The sequence below is a fragment of the Dipodomys ordii genome, unplaced genomic scaffold, assembly GCF_000151885.1.
Source record: "Dipodomys ordii isolate 6190 unplaced genomic scaffold, Dord_2.0 Scaffold58, whole genome shotgun sequence".
NCBI classification, from domain to species: domain Eukaryota; kingdom Metazoa; phylum Chordata; class Mammalia; order Rodentia; family Heteromyidae; genus Dipodomys; species Dipodomys ordii.
In genome coordinates, this window is record NW_012267274.1 from 6,151,000 (window position 1) to 6,173,303 (window position 22,304).

The 22,304-nt window shown below is 48.8% G+C and overlaps 1 protein-coding gene across 2 annotated transcripts in view; it reads left to right on the plus strand.

Moving 5' to 3' along the window:
- The window catches only part of Chst15 (carbohydrate (N-acetylgalactosamine 4-sulfate 6-O) sulfotransferase 15), a 77,911-nt gene that overhangs the window by 49,895 nt on the left and 5,712 nt on the right, over positions 1-22,304 (plus strand). Inside the window, exons 5-7 of one of the 2 annotated variants that reach the window (XM_013021933.1) lie at positions 2,534-2,690; positions 18,282-18,438; positions 20,003-20,549. In XM_013021933.1, coding sequence (XP_012877387.1) covers positions 2,534-2,690; positions 18,282-18,438; positions 20,003-20,017 — 329 coding nt within the window. In that variant the 3' untranslated portion in view covers positions 20,018-20,549. Of the gene's footprint in view, positions 1-2,533; positions 2,691-18,281; positions 18,439-20,002; positions 20,550-22,304 lie in introns of those variants that run through there. The other variant, XM_013021932.1, reaches the window with a different exon arrangement.

A 22,304-nucleotide genomic window follows, 5' to 3' on the forward strand; every position in this document is an offset into this window, starting at 1 on the left:
TGTAACTGTCCCATCAAGGAGATATTAGTCTATGCCAAAGCCCAAATTGATTTTTTTTTAACTCAGATCACTGGGAGCCAGTGGGTGTCCCCAACCTGCAGTATGAATTGGCTGTTATTTTTTTCAAACTTGGAGGCCCAAATACCCCTGAATAATAAGTATAATTAATATTTTGCTGTGACTCCCATACCATGTGCCTCTGGGAAATCTCAGGTTCTGTGAAAGAGTGAAACTTATTCATCCTGTGTCCAGGAAACCGAGGCTTCGTTAATGAGAAAGGAAGCTTGATTAGTTCTCTAATTTTAGTTACTGTTAGGTTTTAAAAAGGACAGAAAGTCAAAATACCACACTGGTATTTATTCTAAAGCTGGAGTTGATATGCTTTATGGTGGTCTCATGACATGATAGGCAGGGTGGACAGGCAGATGAAGAGCTGGCGTCTGGCCCTGCTACATAACAAGTCAAGCTTTGGGCTGAACTCAGTTTTTATGTCTGTTCAGGGAGATTGTTGGGCCAGGTCAGTTCTGGGCTTCTTTCCTCCCCACAATGTGACTCAGCTCAGCTTCGCCCTTCTTTCCCTTTGGAGCTTTGGCAGAGCCAGAAAGCCTTCACCACCTTGGGGCAAGATCAGAAGGAGCCTTTCCTTAGCATTCTCTGGCAGTGAGAGGCACACAGGAGGCTGGAGATTTGGACATGTTGAAAGGCCCCTGCTTCTGTTGATACAGCACCCTGTCTGTCTAGTCTCTGCACTTCACGTGGTATCTTGTGCCTCCCTCCCTCCCTTCCTCTGTCCCTCCCTTCCTCCCCTGTACTGGGGGAGGGGCACGCTCTCCTTTAGGGTCTTGCAGCTGCTAGGCAGGTGCTTTAACACTGAGCTATATACTCTCAACTCTTCTGATGGATTTTCATTTTTCCTTCCAGTACTGAGGATTGAAATCAGGGCCTCATTCATGTTAAGAGCTTAAGTTCTACCACTTGAGTCCCATCCCAGTCCTTTTGATTTTAGTTTGTTTTTGAGATAGGTTATCACTAACTATGCTTGAACCATTCTTAGAACACAATCCTCCTACCTCTATCTCTCAAGCAGCTATGATTACAAGTGTGGACTACCACACCTGTCTCTTGATGACTTCTTCAATTGTCTGTCCCTCCCTTTAGGGTTATAAAGTCCACGTGTTTTGTTTTCCTCATCTGACCCCAGTGAGTGCTGAGCACAAAGAGGGGCACAGATTAGATACCAAATGAATGGTTTCTAGGCAGATAGAGGATGAATGGACAGACATCTGGGAAGAAGGACAAATGCCCCTGTGGTTCTAGAATCAGTTCCTTTCTGAGAGCTGAAAGAATTTATGCCAATTTCGTGTTAGGTACGCCTGTCTTTTATATTCTCTATTCATTGTGAGGAGAATTCTCAAAGGAGTTCTGATTGAGTTGCCTTTTTGTATCCTAGAGAATTATGTCTTACAAAAAATAATAAAGGAAAGCAGGCCAGGACAGAAATGCTCAGCTGACATGATTACACATCCAACAGAAGAAATGAGGCCCTAATGCGCTTAGCACTGACCAAAGACACTGTCTTTTGATTCAGATTCTCCTTGAACGAAAGACTTTTGAGATATGACCCATAGTTCTGTGCACCCTGTCTGGATATTGATTGTAGAACTCATTGACTGAGTTGCCTTCTCTTCTAAGTCTCTGAAGATATTCCTTAAAAAAAATTATAGATAATGAGCTCGGTTACCTCAGAGAGGTTGTGTTGTTTAGATCCCTGTGCATTGTCCTCACCGCTGTCCTTCTGAAAGTATACTTAACAGTGTCTTCCTTCAGTTATATGGACCATGAGAAAACAGGGTTGAGACTTGTTTGTACAGTGCACACTGAGTGCTAGAGGTGTGGATGGTAGACAGCTGGCCTTGCAGAAGACAGACCCCGGGGCTGAGGCCCCCTGGGCTTTTGGCAAAGCCTTTCTCCCATTTGGTCCTAGAGTGTGTTCTGTCACTAACTTGTTATGGTTCTCAGGAAAGACGCACACAAATTGCATCCAACTTTCCAGTGAGGGTCAGCTTCCCCAAACAGCCTTTCTCCCTGACACTTTCTGAAGAAAACCATCTAATACATTCTCAGTGGGCCCTTAAAATGCCTCAGAGCAATGAGCTGCCAGCAGAGCTAAGCATTATGTAGTGGAACTATTATGGACGCAATTAGAGATTATGTTTTTGTTCATCCTGGAGAGAGGAGCTCTGGGGGGACTGGGATACTCGGTGTTGTGCAGATTGCCTGGATTTCTAGACAGAGATGGGCAGGGGAAAAGAGGGCCTTAGGGGCCACGGGGTCCCTGCCATGGAGGTAGGAGGATGCTGTAGTAGGAGTGGGACTTCTCCCCAGAGTCCTCACTGTCTGTGATGGCTGACCAACTTGCCTGTCACAGTTATTTAAGAGAAAGGCATGCGAGCCAGACTTGGCCCCCAGACCCAAGTGGGAGCCCTACCCCCTACCCCAGCACCTGTTCATTTGCTGGATCTTCTGTTTTCAGGGGAGGCCAGTGCCTCCACCATGTGGGATAACAATGCCTGGACCTTCTTCTATGACAATAGCACAGATGGTGAGCCGCCATTCCTGACCCAGGACTTCATCCATGCCTTTCAGCCCGACGCCAAACTCATTGTCATGCTCAGGGACCCTGTGGAGAGGTGAGCCCTGGGGTGGGGGCAGGGGGGGTGGGTGCTTTGCATTTGGGTGGGAAAAAAAGGTGTTTTGGAGCACAATGTTTGCTTCTCACCACAAATAGGACTTTGCCACTTTAAGAAAAAACAAACCAAAAATAAACAAGCTAAACTTGCTACATTACGGCTATTTCTTATGTAAATGTTATTTTAATACAATGCTCCCAGCCTTTAAACAAATTGTAGACTGTTTTCTCAGCAATTCTGATGCTAGGCTGTGGGTCAAGGCCTCTGGGGGGTTTGACCTGAGAATGTGGGGTGATCTTAGGATGTGGGGAAACATCCTAAGATCAAGGGTGTTGAGGTTCTTTGTGTGGTCTTACTGCAAGAATTCCATACCTGCCTCCTCTCCTCCCCTCCCCCAAATTGGTTGATACTTTTTTCCTTGAACTGTGCTTTTTAATTTGTCTTGATTCCCAAAGGAGGAAACAGCGCTGCTTTGCTTAATCTGTGATTTTGAATAGACAATACTGGGGTGACCCTGCCAGCACTGGGGGGATACTTAAGTCATTGACCAGGTGTGTGTCAATCACAGGACTACCAGGACCTTAATTTTTTTTAGTCCAGTGCTCCCTCTAATTGCTACCACATCAGAAGTCAGGGGGGAGGGGCTCTAGTCTGAAGTAAGACAGCCTCATCCAAGATGGCAAGTGTAAGTTGGGAAACTCAGTTCTTCCTGCTTTGAGACCAAGTCTGCCTTTTTGGTGGCCTCACACATTGGTCCAATGGTCTTCTCTAGTTCTAGCTAGTTTTTCCAAATGGGGAGAACTTACCAAATATTTAAAAGACAGAGGAGGCCACAGCTCTTTGTGTCTTGCTTTCCTTTGGGCTAACCGGGTTTTGTTATGGGTTGAATTATATCTCCAAAAAAATCCATGCTGACGTTCTAGGTCTCAGTATTTATGATTGTGTCTTTATTTGGAAATAGGGTCTTTGCAGATGCACTTAAGTTAAAATGAGGTCATGCTGGACCCGGGAGCCTGCTCTGTGAAGAGATGTGGGGTATATGGCCTCCAGCCAAAGAATGCCAGTAATTTCTGGCACCTGATCTGGGAGACAGGCTTAGAATGGGTTCTCTCTTGGAGCTCCCAGAAGGAACCAGATGGATTCTAGATTTGCAGCTTCCTGATCAATAAAGGAATAAATTCCTATTGTTCTGTGCTACTTCAGTGTGGTGATTTGTCACAGCCTTGCCCCAAGGGTAACAATAGGCATGTTACAAAATAGAAGTTGACTATAATACTAGCTACTCAAGAAACTGAGATTTGGAAGATTAGGGTTGGAGGCCAGGCTGGATAAAAAAGTTTGCTAGACTCCATCTCCAAAATAACCAGGACTCCAAAAGCAGGACTGGTGGTGTGGATAGAGTGGTAGAGCATTTGCCTAGCAAGTGTGAGGCCTTGAGTTCAAACATTGGTATTGCCAAAATAAAAAAGTGAGAGGCAGGGAGGGGGAAGGGAAGAAGGGAGGGAGGAAAGAAGGGAGGGAGGGAAGAAAAGAGCAGAATGGTAAAAAAAAAATACATTAGAAAACTGTATAGAAAACTTTTCACATACACCTATACTCTCTCACTCCGATGATTACAGTTTATACGTCCATGCATTTTCTTGTAGATTTCTTTTCTATGCAGATGAGTACAGTGCGGTGTGTACCGTCTAGCCTCTTCTTTCACCTGAGGACATGCTTGCCAAACTGAGGTCTGCAAAGGCCTCCGAGCAGGTGCAGCTCCTCCCAGAGTGACTGCCACACCTGTGCGCCACAGCCCGCCTGGGCCAGGGCAGCTGCTGCACGCATTCCCTCTTCTCTGTGAGTCTCCCAGCCTCGGAGCCCACCTCAGCTTCAAGTTGCTGCTGCTGGCCAAGCAGGAGCTCAGCCCTTATGAAGTGGGCCGGGTTCCCTAGGCCAGAACAGCTGTGCTATCCTGAGGTGCTCTCCTGGAGAACCGACAACTGCAGAATCTGTTGTGTGGCCTGCTGCCTGAAGGGGCAGGCTTGCCCAGGGAACTGACCCCGCACCACCCGGTGAGGTGTTTTCACAGCTGCTCTGCCTCCCTCCCCTGTACCCCCACTAGCCCAAGTTTGCAGGGTGGAACACTGTCTGTTCATGTGGCTTCCTGTCACTCCTCCTGTTTTCCCATCCTGAGGAAGGTCAGGCCGTGCCCAGCTTCAGGGCCTGGAGTGAAAACAGCAGGGTTTGGTAGCCCTTCGGGCAGAGGTGGGGACCAGGCTGTCTGCACTTGCTTCTGTTTATGCCAGCTCTGCTTTGGCCAGGGAGTGGGGGCTCCTGGGCTAGTCAGGGGGGTCAGGCATGGCTTAGCAGACTTAGCAAGAACCAGAGGTGGGGAGAGGGAACGGGCTTTGAGTGGGAAGGGCCACTGCGCTGCAGGAGCAATGCCAGAGTGGGCTTTAAACGATGAGAAGTAGTTTATGTTTGCCACATAAACAAGGGAGTAATATGAATCAGTGGAAAGAATCATCCTTTGCAGAGAGGGCAGCTCTCCAGAGAGGCAAAGATGATGTGTCCTCCGGAGAGTGAACCCAGCGTGCCTTCCCCCTGGAATTCTGGCTCTACCTCTAAGAGCACAAGCACCATGAAGGTGAGCCTTTGAGCAGGTGGGCAGCCATGCTGGCCAGGCTCAGCTGCTTGCCAGGAGCAGGACTTGCCCACCTTATCTTCAAGACCCAGGCACAAGTCCACCATCTTGGAAGGGTCCTCCTTGGGCAACAATGTTTTTGTTGTTGTTGTTTTGGTATCAGTACTGGGACTTGAACTCAGGGCCTCTCATTCTTGCTTGGCTTTTTCACTCAAGGCCATTGCTGTACCACTTGAGCCGCACCTCCTTGTCAGGCTTTTTGCTGGTTAATCAAAGATAAGAATCTCTCAGAATTGTCTGCCCAGGCTGGCTTGGAGATCCTCAGATCGCAGAGGATCCTGAGATCCTTAGATCTCAGCCTCCTGAGTAGCTAGAATTACACAAGCATGAGCCACCAGCACAAGGCTATATCTCTATCTCCTTCCTTCATTCCTTCATCCTTCTTTCCATTTGTTCTTTCTTTCATTCTTTCTTTCCTTTGTTCCTTCCTGCCTTTTTTCCTTTCTTCTTTCCTTCTTTTTTCTCTCCTTTTTCCCCCCTTTCCCTCCTTCTTTCCTTTCACATTCCCTCTATTTCTTCCTTCCTTTCTTTCTTTTCCTTCTCTCTCTAACAAATACTCTATGTTAGGAACCAAAGGTAAAGAAAGGCTTCTTGCCTCTCTGGCCCAGACATATGTGTCAGAATGCTCAGGCGCTCATGAGTAACCTGCTCTGTTAGCTATCTACTACTACTACTATTATTATTATTATTTTGTCAGTCAAGGGGCCTGAACTCTGGGCCTGGGTGCTGTCCCTCAGTTCTTCAGCTCAAGGCAAGTGCTCTACCACTTGAGCCACAGAGCCACTTCTGGCATTTTCTGCTTATGTGGTGCTGAGGAATCAAATCCAGGGCCCCATGCATGCAAGGCAAGCACTCTACCACTGAGCCACCTTCCCAGCTTGCCACCTTCCCGGCCCAATACCCAATTATTTTACAGTTTCTGAGAGTCAAGAACTTGGACAACTCTTTACTGGTTCTCTGCTTCAGGGTCTTTCTCAAGGAGATAGTTGAGGTGCCCCCTTAACTGGGTAGTGAGGTGTTTTGCGTTTTAGATAAATTTAGCTCCTTAAGGGCTGTTGAACTGGGGCTTCTATTCTTTTCTGGTTGTTAGATGAGACTGTGCTCACTCCCTTGTCATGAGGCCTTCCAACATGGCTGTTGACTTCATCAAAGTAGCAAGGGGGAGTTAGTAGATCTGAAGTCATGATCCTTTGTTGCCTAATCACAGGGGTGACATTCCATCACACTTGCCATCTCCTGTTGGTTAGAAGCCAGCCACAGCCAGTTCATGTGGAGGAGAGCACAGATGTGAAGATGAAGAGCAGCCAGCTCTCACCCCTGCACTCTGCATTGCCAACCCAATGCTCAGGAGCCGCACTTTTGTCCTGCAGCCCAGAGAAGCCGCCGGCTTCAGGCTGGCTCCTACTCCTGTGGGCGGGTGTCCTGTGCATGTTTTTCTCTGAGTTACTGACAGCAGCAGCTGTTTCATTGCTCTGGAAACATTTATAAAAATATGCAACCATAGGAATCTCTCCTTTGGAAACCCAGAGCCTCACGGCCTATCTGTAGTGGCTGGCTTCCCTGTCTTAGCCATAGAGATGATGATAAATACTGTGTGTTTAGGTCACTCTTGAGGAAACAAACCATGAACCCCAGGCCCCATTAGTCTAACTGGCTTCTGGGCCTTTAGCCCACTTTAGTCATTTTATGACCTTGCACGTCTGCACGTGGGAGATGCCTTGGGCTGCTTGATGCCAGTTGGATGAGTCCAAATGATTCTTTTCCTTCTGCACATCAGCTTGGCAGGGGAGAGTAAGGGGATTATTTCTAGCTTTATATTTACATATAGCTGTATTTCTATAATTAATCCAAGGTAGAGTGTGTGAAAAATGTTGGGGTCAGAAGTCAAGTCAAATTAAGTTTCCAGAGAAAGATGTAAATAGTCCTTTTTTTTTTCTGGAAGAGAATAGAGGAATAATGGAAAGAAGTGGGTGGGATGGCTCAGATGACAGAGGCCAGCCAAGAATCTGGGTTCCAAGTTGCTCTGCGTAAGAAATTGCAATAATTTTGAACTAAAGTAATGCATTTCTCTGCTAAGTCACCTACTTAATTAGGAAACTACAGGCAGAATTTTTCATTTAATCCACTCTTACATGGTCAGCACTGTTCAAATGCAGCTCACATTAGCCTCCTGCCTCTTCATTTGTGAGATGCGGACAACGAAGTTTGCTCCTTAACTCAGGGACCCTTACAGCCCCCAGTGGATGTGACAGACGGTGGAAGGTGCTGGCTCTTTGACCTCATCGCATTCCTCTTCCACTCCAGGGACTCCTGGAGAGGGGTCAGGCACCATCTGTTGTGGATTTTGCTATGTCTCCATTTTGTCTGTAATTCTGCGTGAAGTCTCAGTACAGTGTCCACCACCACAGGGATGGTTCTTTTCTTACGTTTCATACAAACTCAGTTATTTAGACTGGATCTTGACCCACATCTTTTGAGAGCCTTGGAACTTGGGTAGCTGTTTTCTTCATCTGCTTATATAAACTGATTTAAAAAAAAACAACAATTCCCCGGACTGTCTAAATAACTTATCTACTTATGAGGATAAGTGAATGGGGCTTTTAATGAAAGGCGTCTGTTTATATGTGGTTGCCCTTGGGGACACGGAGTAATCACTTGGCTAAACATTTGGATAGGAATCAGAGTTCATGATTTCTCTTCATCTGTAGAATGAAGAGTTGTCATGAGGGTGTGTGAGTATATGTGCATTCTTTGTGTGTGTGTGTGTGTGTGTGTGTGTGTGTGTGTGTGTGCATGCGAAGGATGTGTGTCCTGGGGTCATGATGATAGAATAGCTGCCAGGTGCCTGGACAGTCCACATTAGGTCTACAGCTCTGCCACTCACTGGCTTTCCAGCCTGGGGCAAGTAATTTAACCTCTATGTGTCTCACTTCCTTCTCAGTAAAATGAAATGGGGAATAGGAAGGGAATAGGCCTACCTTTAGGAAGACAAAAATTAAATGACTCAACATACATAGAAATGTATTTAAGTGATGCTGGATAAATGGAAAAATATTATCTGATACTATTATTAGTATTAGTATTAGGTGTCAGCAGTACCTAATGAGAACTAGGCTGATCACTCACTCACCATCTATCGAACTCCTTGATGAGCCAGTGGCACTCCATACATAGGAGAATGAACCATCACATGGCCCTCGGGACCTGTGGCTAGTGGAGGGGCCCCAGTGAAATCCAGATCTAACATTACTGGAGCACCTGCTCAAGCCGACCTCTGCTGAGTCCTGTTCAGACAGGGCCTCACTGGGGCTTTGCCAACAGGTGAGCGTTCTGTCAGGACATGAGCACAGGTGAGGTGTGTGGGCTCAGAGGGGTAAGGTTATCTACCCAAAGTCACCTGGGGAGTCTTGAGGTCTGATGAAGAGCCAAGCATTTCACCTCTGTCACGAGTCGGTTCCTGGGGCGCGTGCATGAGACTGCCTCTTGTGTGAAGTGGGTTTGTGGAGAGACAGGTGCTGGACTGGAGCCTTAAGTTGACCTTCAGCCCTTCCACCCCAGCTCTCACTCTGCCTTGGGGGATTAAGAAGGGCAGAGGGAACTGGAGAGACTACTTAAGCTGCCTGTTATTTGGGCACTGGTGCCTCATGCCTGTAATCGGTTTTCTGTTGATTTATTTTTTTATTTCTACTTTTTGTTAGTACTGGGGTTTTGAACTCAGGGTCTCCCACTTGTAGGCAAGTTCTCTCCCACTTGAGCAATTCCACTATGCCAAAGCCTGTAATTATAATCCAAGCTACTCTGGTAGCTGATATCTAAGGAATATGATTAAAAGCCATCTGGGCAGAAAAGACTATTTCCAAATAACCAGCAAAAACTGGAAATGGAGGTGTGGCTCAAGTGGTAGAGCACCAGCTTTGAATGAAAAAGCCAAGCAAGAGCACAATGTCCTGACTTCAAGTTCCAGTAACACCAGCACATAACCAAAACAGTCCATGAGACTCTTAATTAAGCACCCACCAAGCCAGAAGTGGAGCTGTGGCTCAAGTGGTAGAATGCTAGCCTTGAGCAAAAAAGCCAAGCAAGAGCAGGATGCCCCAAGTTCAACCTCCAGTACAGCACACAGGCATCTGACTTCGCCAAGTCCTCCTGTTTTAGTGTCAGGGAAGACCTTTCTGTGGGCCTCAGAAGTAGCCTAAGGCCATTGTAATAGGACTGAGCCATCCAGCCACCCAAGGGTGAGGGGGTTTGGCTCAGGCCTCCAAGCAGGGAGGAGGAGGCAGCAGAGGGCCACAAGGACAGCAGAGGCCTTTGTGTTAGTCCTCTCTGAGGACCATTCAGGAGTGACCACCTGGGATTACTAGTGGGGGAAAACCATCAAGCTGGAAATCCCAGTGTGTTCCACAGTGTTTATGGAGGTGGGGGGGTAGGGGTGTTTGCAGAGCCTTTGGTTGTCTGTATTCCCCCAGGGAATGTTTGCAAAGGGTGGTTCATGGAGAGGGTTTGGGAGACAGACACCTTGAGGCAAAGCGCTTATGAGGTATTCCACAGGCTAGATAGGGTAATATACTGTGGGCAGCCAGGGAGAATTCAAGGATTTGTTGTCCTACGGCTGATCAGCATTGAAGGAGTGGTTAGCATGTGTATCCAGGTTTCATATGTGGAAGCTGTCCTGGACTGGTCACCTGAGTGGTTGCTGGGAGCTCCTGAGTTTTCTCCTCCATACAGATGTCAGCTGTCACCATCTCCAGTGAGTCACAAGAGCCCTCAGAAATGTTTGTGCTGTTCCAGAGGTCCCGACTCCACTTTGAGGACCTGGGTGAGCACCCAGGATTGCAATTCCTGAAAAGAGCCAAACTATGCTCAAGAAATGTTGGGCTTTGAGGGGAAGAAATGATTTCTGCTCCCTTAGTGGCCCCAGAGAACAGGGAGTCCCTCCACTTTTTGGGGAGGTACTGGTACTGGGGCTTGAATTTAGGGCTGGGTGCTCTTCCTTATCATTTTCCCTCAAGGATTGCTCTCTACTGCTGAGCCACAACACCATGTCCAGATTTTTGATGCTTAATTAGAGAAAAGGCTTTTATGGACTTTTCTTCCCAGGCTGGCTTCAAACCGTGATTCTCAGATCTCAGCCTCCTGAGGAGCCAGGATTAAAGGTGTGAGCCACCAGCACCTGGCAGTTTTGTACCCTTTACATGTGTTGTAGGTCCAAATATGGATGCTCTTACCTGGTAGAAAGTGAGCCTCATCAGTATCACCTGTCCAGCCTAAGGTGACCTTTGGCATTTCCTCCAAGTAAGCTAGCCTAGCCAGGCCTGCCTCATGCCTCATGATGACATAGTCACAGTTTGTGATTCAGGGAGACAAAAGGGCTCCTTTCCAGCCACCTGCACTGGCCTTTTGTTTCTTGAGGAGAACACGTCCATAATCATTATCTGTGGCACTGTATTAGAGGCTGGGAAGTTATTGATCAGTGATTTGAATTTGGATGCTGGCAGTGGAGAATAATGAGGCCAGCTGCTCGGGCTTTGATGTCCATGACCGCATTTATTATGTCTCTCATGTGGCTGCAGGACTGTGAGGTGGGGTTGGTGAATTGGAGGACACAAGTGTGGCCACCTCTCAGGCTGCTGGGTGAGGAGATGTGGCTTTTCGCGTTAGTGGTGTTGAGAGGCTTGCAGGCAGGGGCTGGAGGAGCGTAGGAAGGGCGGAGGCAGTGTCACTGGGGAGAGGCGGCCCAGGAGGAGTCAGAGCCCCATGCCCCCCACATCAGCACCCACCGCATCCTTTCTCAGGGTCGGATGCACAGAGAGGTAACCGGGACTGAATTTCCCAACTGAAGGCCACCAAGAGCTTGCACCTGTCTGAGTTTGTGCTTTGGCATGCTTCTGAGCAGATTTAGTGATTTTGGACATGGCCCCCTCTGGGGTCTGGCCTGCTAAAACAACAGCCACTTATTGGGGTGATGGAAATGTTCTCATGTTTGACAGTGGTAATGCTCTAACAACTTTGTGCATATCTTAAAATCTGCTGAGTTTTAAGGGCAAATTGTATGGTGAATGGATTATATCTCAACAAAAATATGATATGAGTCTGTCATTCAGTGGCACCTGCCAATAGCCCTAGCTACTCAGAAGTTTGAGATCTGGAGGCCAGCCCAGGCAGAAAAGTTCCCTAGACTCTACCTCCAAAAACAAACAGTAAAAATGACTCACAAGGTAGAATGCTGTTGTAACAAACTCAAGGTCCTGAGATCAAATCCCAATACCATACACACACAGACACACATAGATGCACAAAACAGAGAACAAAAATATTATAAAGGAAATCAACTACAGAGAGGTTTCACCAAACTCGTGTCCTTGGAAATAGAACTTTCAGAGTCCTCCCCTGGAGATAAGGCTGATGAACTAATTCACAATTAGGAGCTAAAACTTAAAATCTAATGAGCTGCTGCTCATATGGTCTATCCATGCTGGCCTCTCCTGTGAGCCTAACCATATAAGCCCATTCACAGCAGCGTGTCCACATGGGCCTGTCTTTGTGGCCTAGCAAGGTGGTAGGAGAATATGGAGTGTGTGCTGGGAACAGGAGCTGTTTGAACACTCATTTGATGTTGCTGCTGTCATTTCTCTAGATATCCAGTGTGATGTTCCATGTGTCCCTCCACCTTTGTTGACCATGGCAATGGAGTTCCTCAGCTTCCTTACAAGTGTTTGATTACTGCTGTTGCCTGTTGTAATTGCTCGCCAGTCTCCTGTGACTAAACAAGTTGTTCTGTGTCAAAATTGACTTTCTTCCAAATCACTGTGTACCTAAAGTGGTAGAAACAGCAAAGAAAAGCCCCCAGACCATCCTGGCGAGAGTGGCACTGCCCTGTCCGCTTCCCTGAGCGATGAGGACTAGGGCCTTGTCTGGTGGGTTCAGTGGGTTATGGAGCCAACCAGACCTGGGTTTGTTCCTGGGATGTGTGAGGCTGGATGAGTTCCTGAACCCCTTTAAATATGAGTCTCCTTCCCAGAGAGATGGTGAGGAAGGAAAGAGAAAATGCATTCAGTGCCCAGTGGGGCTGGGGACATCAGGCCTTCAGTAACCACTGTCCACACCAGGCCAGACCCAGAGTGAACTACCGCCAATAAGCTAGAGTCTATGTGAACCCACTCACTAGTAGTTGTTCTTTGATATTGTTTTCTCAAAACCAAGCATAGAACCCAGGGCCTCAGGCACTGAGCCACACCCCAGCCTCTCCCCCTCCCCGCCCCCAGCTCTGGGGTTCATAGGCGTACACTGTCTGCCACTCATGTCAGCTCCAAGCAGAGCTCTCCCTAAAGTCAGTGGGTGAGTTCATCGGTGGCCGTGGGGTACACACCCAGGTCATATGTGGTGGGGCCTTGGGGCTCACTGCCATGGTTACCTTCCGAGGGCGCCTACTTCTTCTCTCTGAAGCACACGCCAGCCTTCCTGTTGCCCTGGGACCTCGCGCTGCACAGGGACAGGGCTGTACAGCTCTGGCCCAGCGTGGTTGGGCCTTCCCAGCAGCCTTCGAAAATAACCGCAGCACAGAAGGCCTGGAATGTATTTGGGCTTATATTTGGAATTGCCATTGGAAACAGTGCTGGCCAAATGTAACACCCGTCTGTTCAGGATGGTTTGGGTCTGGATCAGTATGAGGGGGCTGGGCAGCCCCAGAACTCAGGGCATGTCAGGTTCTGTGGCTCCACACTATCCCAGAGCCCTCCTCCCATCCAGCCTGGGGTCACGGCTGGTGGGAGGGAGTTCTCCCCTTTCATGAAGCCCGTCTTTCTAACTGGACCTCCATCTGCAGATCAGTTGCTCAGGAGTCCAGAAAACCTCTCCTTTCTTCTGAGTCCTAGAGTCCCCAGGAAGCTGCTCCTTCCTGGGCTAGGACCTGCCTGTGGCTTTGTTTTACCCTTCCACTCACCTCAGCACCATTGCTGTTAACTTGTCCCTTCACATAGCATCCGTGTGGCCACAGGTGAATGATGAGGCACAGAACCTTATGCCAGCTAAATGAATACATATTTGTCAGGTGGATTTCTTTCTTCAGCATCCTGCAGGTGGTTTTAAAGACTACAATGTCGACATCTAAGTCTGTCTCTTTACATGGTAGCTTGTTGCATGAGTATGTCTGCTCCAGCCCCGCAGACTCCATTGGGTGTATATTCTTGTGTCTGCTGTTCTTTGCCCCTTCTTCTCCTATATGGTTTTAATCCATGCAATTAGCTTTCAGTTGCCCATGATGGTCAGCTGACTCCCAGAGAGCAGTATGGTGACACTATGGCACAGTTTACCAAAGCTGCCTATCCAGGCCTCTGCTCCCTCCCAGGAAGAATACCACAGAGCTCCCCCGAAGGAGCTTTGCTTTGCTTTGGTCTCCCTTCTTGTTTTCTTGGGGCAAATCTGGCCATTTGGCCATGAGTCTTCAAGGGCCTCAGGGTAGGAGAATAGCATTGACCAAAACAACTCAGTCTTCCTTGGAATTTGAGTTTTGAAACTGGATCTGTTTCCTAGGGCTCTTCTAATAAATCATCCCAAGCTTAAAACAACAGGAATTTATTCTTTCACATTCTCGAGGCCCAAGTCTGACATCTAGATGTCTGCAGATTCCTTCTGGTGGCTCTGAGAGAGAATCTTGCACCCTGCCTGGCCCCCAGCTTTTAATGGTTCCCAGCAATGCTTGGCCTTGGTGGCTTATAGCTGAGCCATTTCTGTCTCTGCCTTGGTTTTCTTATGGTGTTCTTCCGGATGCCTGTGTCTTCTCATTTGATAAGGACTCACCTTAAATCTCATCCCAAGACCTTCAGTTTAATTACACATGTGAAGATTCCCTGCTGCCAAATAAGATCACACTCACAAGCACTTGGATGAGAACTTGTTGTTGCATGAGTGTGTCTACTCCAGTCCTGCAGGCTCCCATTAGACTCCATCTTTTGGGGGTGAGGGGGCTTCTATTAATTAACTACACAATCTGGACAGAACACAATTTACAATAAGGGTGAATCAAGTCCTTTTCAGCTGTTTTCTGGCAACGGAGTATTTATACCCTGGACTCCAACGTGGGCTCTAGCTGGGGGGGGGGTGTCAGATCCAAGGAACCTGGAGGTGACCAAGGGACCCTAAAAACCAACTGCTGCAGAAGTAGCCTGGCCTGACAGAACAGGCTGTGACTCACAGGAAATGGGCACATGATTTCCTCTCAGGTACCCAGAGCAGGTGTAACTCTACAGTCTCACTTGGGTGGGTGTAGTTGCCTGGGTGGGACATTTGGCATGTTCCATTTTTTTTTCCTCTCAAAGATTACTTCTTGATCTCTGAAGAATTGTATGGAATCAGCAGAGTTTTTCAAGACGTTATTTTTGTATTGAAAATGGAAGCAGGCTTAGGTGTTCTTGTTTTATTTATGAGCCAAATGTCCACAAGAAACGTTATTACCACTAGGAAAAATAAAATCTCAGTGTGGAAGGAAACCTTGGACCAATCACTGGGTTTTTCTGAGGGAATTCATGTGCTAGAAATCTCGTTCCATCCGACAGTTTGGATAGTTCTGTGGGCATCCTTGGTAAGAACTATTATGTGGAGGTTTGGACCAGGATTTTGGAAGCATCTATTAATTTTCATAGACATAGTTCCTTGGGCTGAAAAATAAATTTTCATTTATTTTTATTGTAAAGATGCTGTACAGTTACATGAGTAAGGTAATGAGTGCATTTCTTGTTGAACATTGTTACCCACTCTTTTGTTTTTCTCCCACTATCCCTTCCCTCCCACACTCCTCCCTTCCCCAAAGTTACAAAGTTCATTTTCTACATGGTGTCTTACATTTATCTGATTTGGGGAAGGGAAGGAGAATAACAAAATGCTGAAAACAAGAACAAAGGATGAGCCATTGCAACAACGATACTCACAAGACACTATGTGAGCCATGCTCTTGATAGGACTGATGGGAAATGAGTAACCTAGGAGATTCCATCAGCATACCCCATGGGATCCCTCAAGGCTCAGCCGAACTGTAAGTCCAGATCTGTGCAAATCTGACCTTGGCATTTATCAATCAGACTTTGGTTCTACTAGCTATGGTTGGCCCTGCTGTAGCAGGTACCATAGTTCAGTCTTGCCGCATGTCCTGATTTTGAATAAGGAAAGTAGCATAGCTCATGTCAAGGAGCACCAGGACCAGGCTAATTTGATGAGGAAAGTATTCATGAGAGATTGGATCTCGGGGCCCGTGGGTCTGGATCTGGGGGAGAGCTGTTCACCCCTCTCCCCCGAGCATCTTTAATAACACTTTCTGAGGTAAGGCTTTTGGGGAGGGTAGCTGGCCAGGCAGAGATCAACAGGACTCTATTCTGGTGTAGATTCTAGGCCACCTGTGGGAACCTTCCAAACCTCTCAAGCTATCCAAGAAGTGTGCCCTCTGTGGTCTTCAGCTAGCAGTTCCCAACGGTGGTCCCCAAGGCAATGTGCCAAGTGGGTGATGGAGAGGCAAGTAAGATCTGTCGCCGTTCCTAAGAAGTGGCCTGTGGGGTAATCTGATGCCACAGGAGCTGAGGGCAGTAAAAGCCCTACCACAGATCTTGCGGGGCCATGGCTTCTGCAGGGTGTACGTGTGTCTGAGGCAGAAGGTGTAATTGTCAGTGCAGTTGTATAGCCCCAGATCCACGATCCAGGGGGAAAGTCACAGTATTACCTTCATTGGAAAGAGAGAACCACGAAGAAGAAGATGCTGGAGATTAGAAAGTACAGGGCTGAGTGGGAGGAGCAGCATATCTGGTCTCCATAGAGACTCAGCAGGAGGTGTGACTGGGGCTGGTGTGTGCTGGAAGGGTGTCACACAAAGCCAGGGCAGCATCAGGAGGTCTGTGCAAGAAGAGGGGAGGGAGAAACATCTGGAAAAACAAAAGCAATTCTTAAAAGTCCGCCCCCCCCCCGAAAAAGGAAATTCTTACTTTTTCCATAAGGAGAAACAGAGGAGACTCACAACCCAGAAGTTCTGTGAATGAAAAAAAAAAAAATCCTGACATCTGCTAAAATGTTAAAACACTTTTCTTCAGGGCTGTTGCTGTAGGTGTAGGGACTGCTATGATTGGATTTTGCAGTAGGGGAAAGAAATGGTCTCAGCGCTTCTTAAAAAGAAGTAGGACATTTTGTAGCCAAGGAGCAGAGGGCTGGGAAACTTTGATGATAAGGGGGCCTAAACAGGATTCCTGGTGAAGGCAGGCCAGGGGACCAAACATCTCCTGGCCCAGGAGGTACCTGATTAGAGCAGAAGTGTGATCAGATTTGGAGGGCAGGAGTGGCATTGTCTATAAACCCACATTTTCATGGATTTAATTTAAGGGTCTAGGGTTCATGAATGGGCCCCACATACGCTTGCCACTGGTGCATAGAGGTGGACAATATAGGCACAGGTGTTTAAGAAGTACAAGTAGAAAATGAGAGGTAGACGGTTTGAGAATTGCTTTCCACCCTGGGTTACGGCAGTGGGACTTCTTACCTTGCAGATTCAGGTTGACTGGGCTCCTTTTGATTGGTTGCTGTGAATCTTCCTGTGTTATGGAAAAGACCCGCCCCACCCCCTGCCCTGCCCCTGCCCCGCCCCCTGCCTGGTGTTTTGCATTAGAGATTGAACTCAGAGGCACTACACCTCAAGCTAGAGTCTGCCTTTTCCAAGTGTGGTTTGATTTATTAGATGCCTAGGGGAGAGCCTCCATTCTATATACCTGTTCCCTATTTTTATGTCACTAGTGGGGCTTGAACTCAGGGCCGTTTGCTCCTGACTGGCCTTTTCTGCTCAAGGTTTATCCTCTTCCACTTGAGTCACCCCCCCCTCATTTCCAAGACTCCATTCTTGTTTGGTCTAGTCTGTTAGGTCTAGAACAGAAGCTCAGTCCAAAGCAATTGTCTCCCACAAGTTTCTTATACCAGTGAAAATCCTGCTAAAATGGGATGATGCAAAGACAGACCTGGGCCACTGAAAGTTGAATTGGGTTAAGGAAGGCTGTCAGTTCTGGGGGAAGAGCTGGTTCCCTGTGTGGGGTGTATCTGTGCACATAGCTTTGAGTCTGCACCTGAATAAATAGCACCTGCTGTGCACACGTTCACCTGCACCTGCGCTGGTGGTGCTTTGGCACTGGGTTAGAAAACAGGTGCCTGTGAGCCTTTGAATCTAGGAAGGCAGAGTTAATATTTTTCCCCCAAATGTTAGGAACATCTCTAGGACAAGCCAGGAATTTCACAAGGCATTGTAAAACTGCAAGAGCAACAGATGCTCTGTGTTTGTTCCCTCCAAGAGGGGAGAAATGGTTGGGAAGGTACATAAAATTTTCATGGCTTCTCCCCTCTATTGTATGATTTTTAAAACCTGGTGGTGTAGAAACAGAGCTTAATGTGAGGTAACTAGAAAAAAAATATGTATGTGTATGCTGGTCCTGAGGCTTGGAACTCAGGGCCTGGGTACTGTCCCTGAGGAGAGAGAGAGAGAGAGAGAGAGAGAGAGAGAGAGAGAGTGTGTGTGTGTGTGTGTGTGTGTGTGTTTTAACCCAAGATTACTGCTCTACCACTTGATCCACAGATCCATTTCTGGCTTTTTGATGGTTAATTGGAGATAAGGTCTCAGATCCCAGCCTCCTCAGATATGACCCACTGGTGCTCGACTTAAAAAAGAATTTATAAAAACATAAACATAAAACATGGCTGGTGGTAGACGAGTCTGGGGTGGGAGAGTGAAGCGCAGCAGGGATGGGGACTCCTGACAGGAAGGAAGAGAAATGGTTGCGTTGTAATGAACAAAACTAGCTAATGTAATTGCACATTGATTCTCATTGTCACCCAAATGGCATGATTTCACATTCTCAGATGGTAAAATTATCCATTTATTTTATTCACAGGTTGTACTCAGATTATCTCTATTTTGCAAGTTCGAATAAATCTGCAGATGACTTCCATGAAAAAGTGACGGAGGCTCTGCAGCTGTTTGAAAATTGCATGCTGGATTATTCCCTGCGCGCCTGTGTCTACAACAACACCCTCAACAACGCCATGCCTGTGCGTATCACCAAGGGGCCTGTTACAGAGCGGGGCCTCTCGGCTGTTCTGCGCAGGGAGCATCCTGCAGCGGGAGTGGAGCACAGACACAGAGAGAGGCATTTTAATATGCAAATGTCGCTCAGCTGCCTTCGAGTGGTGGCTAATGGAGAAACAAATACTCCGGGCTGTAAGAGCTGTGAGAGCTGATGGGGCCCTTCCAGCCTGCTCCCCGCTGCCGGCGGCCACCCTGCCACTGTGCATCATCTGTCTCCTCCCTCATAGAGAGATTCAGGGTGCATTTAGGAAGATTCCATTTAGCGAGGCTCAAAAGCACACCCAGCAATTAGAGATGGCAGACAGGAGGACACCCAGCTCTCAGATTTTCTTATGGGTGTTTCTGTAGCATGGATTGTTCTGCTGGTTTAAAAAAATTCCCCATTAGTGACTTCAAATGCTTCTTCAAAAGTCCCTTCAGTGTGTCTACTGAGAAGAGTTCTCGCCAACCCCTCTGTAGGCTCTTGTTTCCCCAGAAGGAGCACATCTGTAAATGTCTGCACTCTCTTAGGCAAATGCAGTTGTTGAGAGTAAATCCAGGACCTTTAGGCTAGGGCGGGCACTGAGCTCTGGGGTCCTAGACACTCCTTCAGCGGGCAGCTTTCCACAGTGTGGCGAGCGCTCCACCTGCCTCTCATTGAAGGAGTGAAATAATGCTGTGGAGCCTCAGACCCCCCCAACCGGGGGGTGGGGCTAGCTACCCCAGACCATCCATCGCACCTGAAGGCAGAGTGCACAGGTAGCCATGTCCGTGGTCTTTGTAGTTTGGCGAGGAGGATGTGTCAGGCAGCCAGGCTCGGGCTCAGAAGCAGGCAGTGGTGTAGGTTCACCTCCTGGCTCTTGAGTTTGCTGGCTTTGTGACTCTTGGCAACTATCTTAGCTTCTCTGAGACTCAGTTGCTTCAAACTACTTTGCCAGGGTGTCATAAGAATTAAGGGGTGGATGGTGAGGACACTTGCTCTTGCATTGTATCCTTCCTCTGTGTTCCTGAATGGGGCTAGGCCCTGGGCTGCAGCAAGGACAAGGCAGACATGGTCCCTGTCCTTCAGTGTAGTCCAGAAGGAAGATTGGGCAGAGGCTGGGAAATGGCACCAGCAGAGGCTGCTGAAGACGGTGCCAGGCAGGCTGTGACTTATGGAAGGGAATGTCTCTACTGGGGGGAGAGCTATGGTCTGGATGTAGAACAGGTTGAGAGAGAAGCTTTACAAATACCCGCCATGGCTACAGGGGAGCATGAGCAGGGGGCCGGTTGTGGGGTGCATGGGCTGCTTTGCCAAGGACCTAGTGAGTCTCTGAAGTTGTCCACACAGAGACATATATATATATATATATATACATATAATATGTTACATGTTATATAATATACAATATGTACACATATAATATTAGTCATACTACGATTTGAACTCAGGGCTTCTGGATTGCTGGGCAGGTTTTTACCCCTTGAGCTGCCCTCCAGCCACACAGGAGGGTTTTAAGCAGAGAAGGGCAGACGAACAAAGGAGAGTTTCCTCTGCGCCCTCTTCAGGTTCCCTGGGGGTGATCTGGCCGCAGACAGAACGGATAGGAGAAAGGCGTACAGATTTATTACCCAAAGAGAAGAAATCACAGTCTGGAGGGATAATCACAAATGTGATCACCCACCAACCTGGTGGGACCCAGAAACTCACACACCCCTGTCTCAGGGGAGGTGACGGTAGGGGGGATGTCAGGGGAATAGCACATGAGTTTTAGAGGAACCCCAGTTGTTTGAACATTCAGTGGCCTAGGACAAAATATCTTCAGCCACAGAACGGACGACAGATTTAAATGCTTCTCTGTGAGGCCAACATAAAGGAGAAGGGTGTGTGACCAGGTCTGTCCAGGGAACAGGGACTGATGTGCATTGTGATGTTGAGGTTTGGTGGCCAGGGAGCGCAGCAGAAGGTATGACCTAACGGAGGTCCTGCGCTCAGCAGGCCTGTGGGCTCAGGCCCTGGCTCCTCAGGGGTCAGGATGTGGGCTTTCTCCGTGTGCAGGGAAGGCACTCTTACCTGCTTCCGTGCAGGGTTGGTTAGAGTTCCTGGCCTGCTTCAGGGGAGCAGGATGGGAAGGTGAGAGGAAACTTCCCCCCTCCCCCAGTCGAGTTCAAGGAGCCATCTCTAGGGGCCACCTTGCCCGAGCCCCACCTTAGCTATGGTGGCTCAGTATCTTAGGAAGATGCTTGGGGCTGGGAGTCACTGAGAGTTAGGGTACCCTGAGTAAGAGGTAATAACCCCAGCATGTTGTAACAGAGCCAGTGGCTGTAAGAGGGCCATGCCAGAGGGTAGGGGGCAGAGGCTAGGAGCGCAGTGGAAATTTCTAGAAATAGGCCTTTCGTCTTCGCTCCCTCCAAGGGTGGCGGTGTGTCCTTGGCACTCTGGTGTTTAGCAGTTGGTACACCACCTTGTGGCAGCACCTGGCATCCGAGGGAGAAGGCTGATGGGCCGAGAACAGGTCGAGGATGGTATTCACCCGGGCTGACATGTTTCCACCCTGGCCATCTGACACTGACTGTGTGAGACTAAACACTTGCCTGATGGGTAGGGGGAAGACAGGGAAGAAGGGAAGCAGGGCAAGGGCAGGGCTCCGATCCAGGGGAGCATGGAGTGAGGTGACAGCAGAGCTCCCCAGCGGGGCGGAGTGGGCTCATGTCAGGAGACTCAGCTCAGGGCTGTCCTGACAAGAAGCAGCCTGAGCTTGGTGGCTGTGATGGGCCGGGAGAGGCCAGTCTGGTGGACCCCTGCCCAGGCACAGCTGGGTTTAGCTGTGAACTGTGCTGCTCTCCGCTGAAGGCTGAGTGCCTGGCATAACCAGGTCTGCATGCCACGGGCCCCTCATGCCACCCCTGGTGCCCCAGACGGCCCTCCCCGACACCTTCTCTTGTGATAGGCATTGCCTGGGGCCAGGCAAGCTGCACCCGCTTTGCCAGTCTCTAAATGGTTTTCCTGAAGGCAGGGTTTCTGCAGCCACTTCCTCCCGTGGAGGGCAGAGGGTGTGCCCTTCCCCTCACTTCCGGTCTACCCTCAGCTGTGAGCATGAGAACACTGCTGAGACTGGGCCGGAAGTTCACCGCGGCCACGCGATGCCCTCCACTTCCTTGTGTACTGGAAACAGCCTCATAAAAGGTTTAAAGTTCTGCTGGTGAGACGAGGAAGGATCTAATCCCGTTTGCCCCTGCTGTGCCCTGTCTTAAACTGCTCCCCCTCCCCAGGTCCCTTCCTACTTTCCAGTGAAAGATGTCCTCCCATTTCAGGCTCATTCCCAAGTGTGGTGGCTTTGAAACTCCCTGCCTGCCTCCCCAAAGCCTTTGAGCCAGGAGGAGGCACGCATTTTAATTCCCTTGGAGACCTGCTAAGGATGATGTTCTATCAAAGGGAGGAGCGCAGGGGGCCAGATGGGACAGGGCAGCTGTGGCTGCGGGGGCTGTTGCTTCACCTCTCTCCAGTCCCTGGGGGAGGACGGGAAGCCTTTCTCTTTGAGATGACTCCATACTTGTGCAAAGAAAATGTCTCTCCATCTGCAAATCCCAGCCCAGTTTCAGCATGGGGGTGGGGGTTGGGGCAGCACTTTAGGCCAGAGGGGACCCTGCACGTCCCTGCCTCCCTGCGGCGCCCAAGTGCTGCAGAGCCCAGCCCCTCCTTACCTTCCTCCCTATCCCCACACGGGAGCTTACAGCAGGGTTCCCAGGTGCTGGCCATAAATGCAAACTCTCTGCCTCCTTCCCCCCACCCCTACCCCTGGCATCCTGGTCAGATGTTTGTGCAGGTGGGTGTGGGCAGGGACCTCAGTCTGTCCACAGCCTCTCTGTG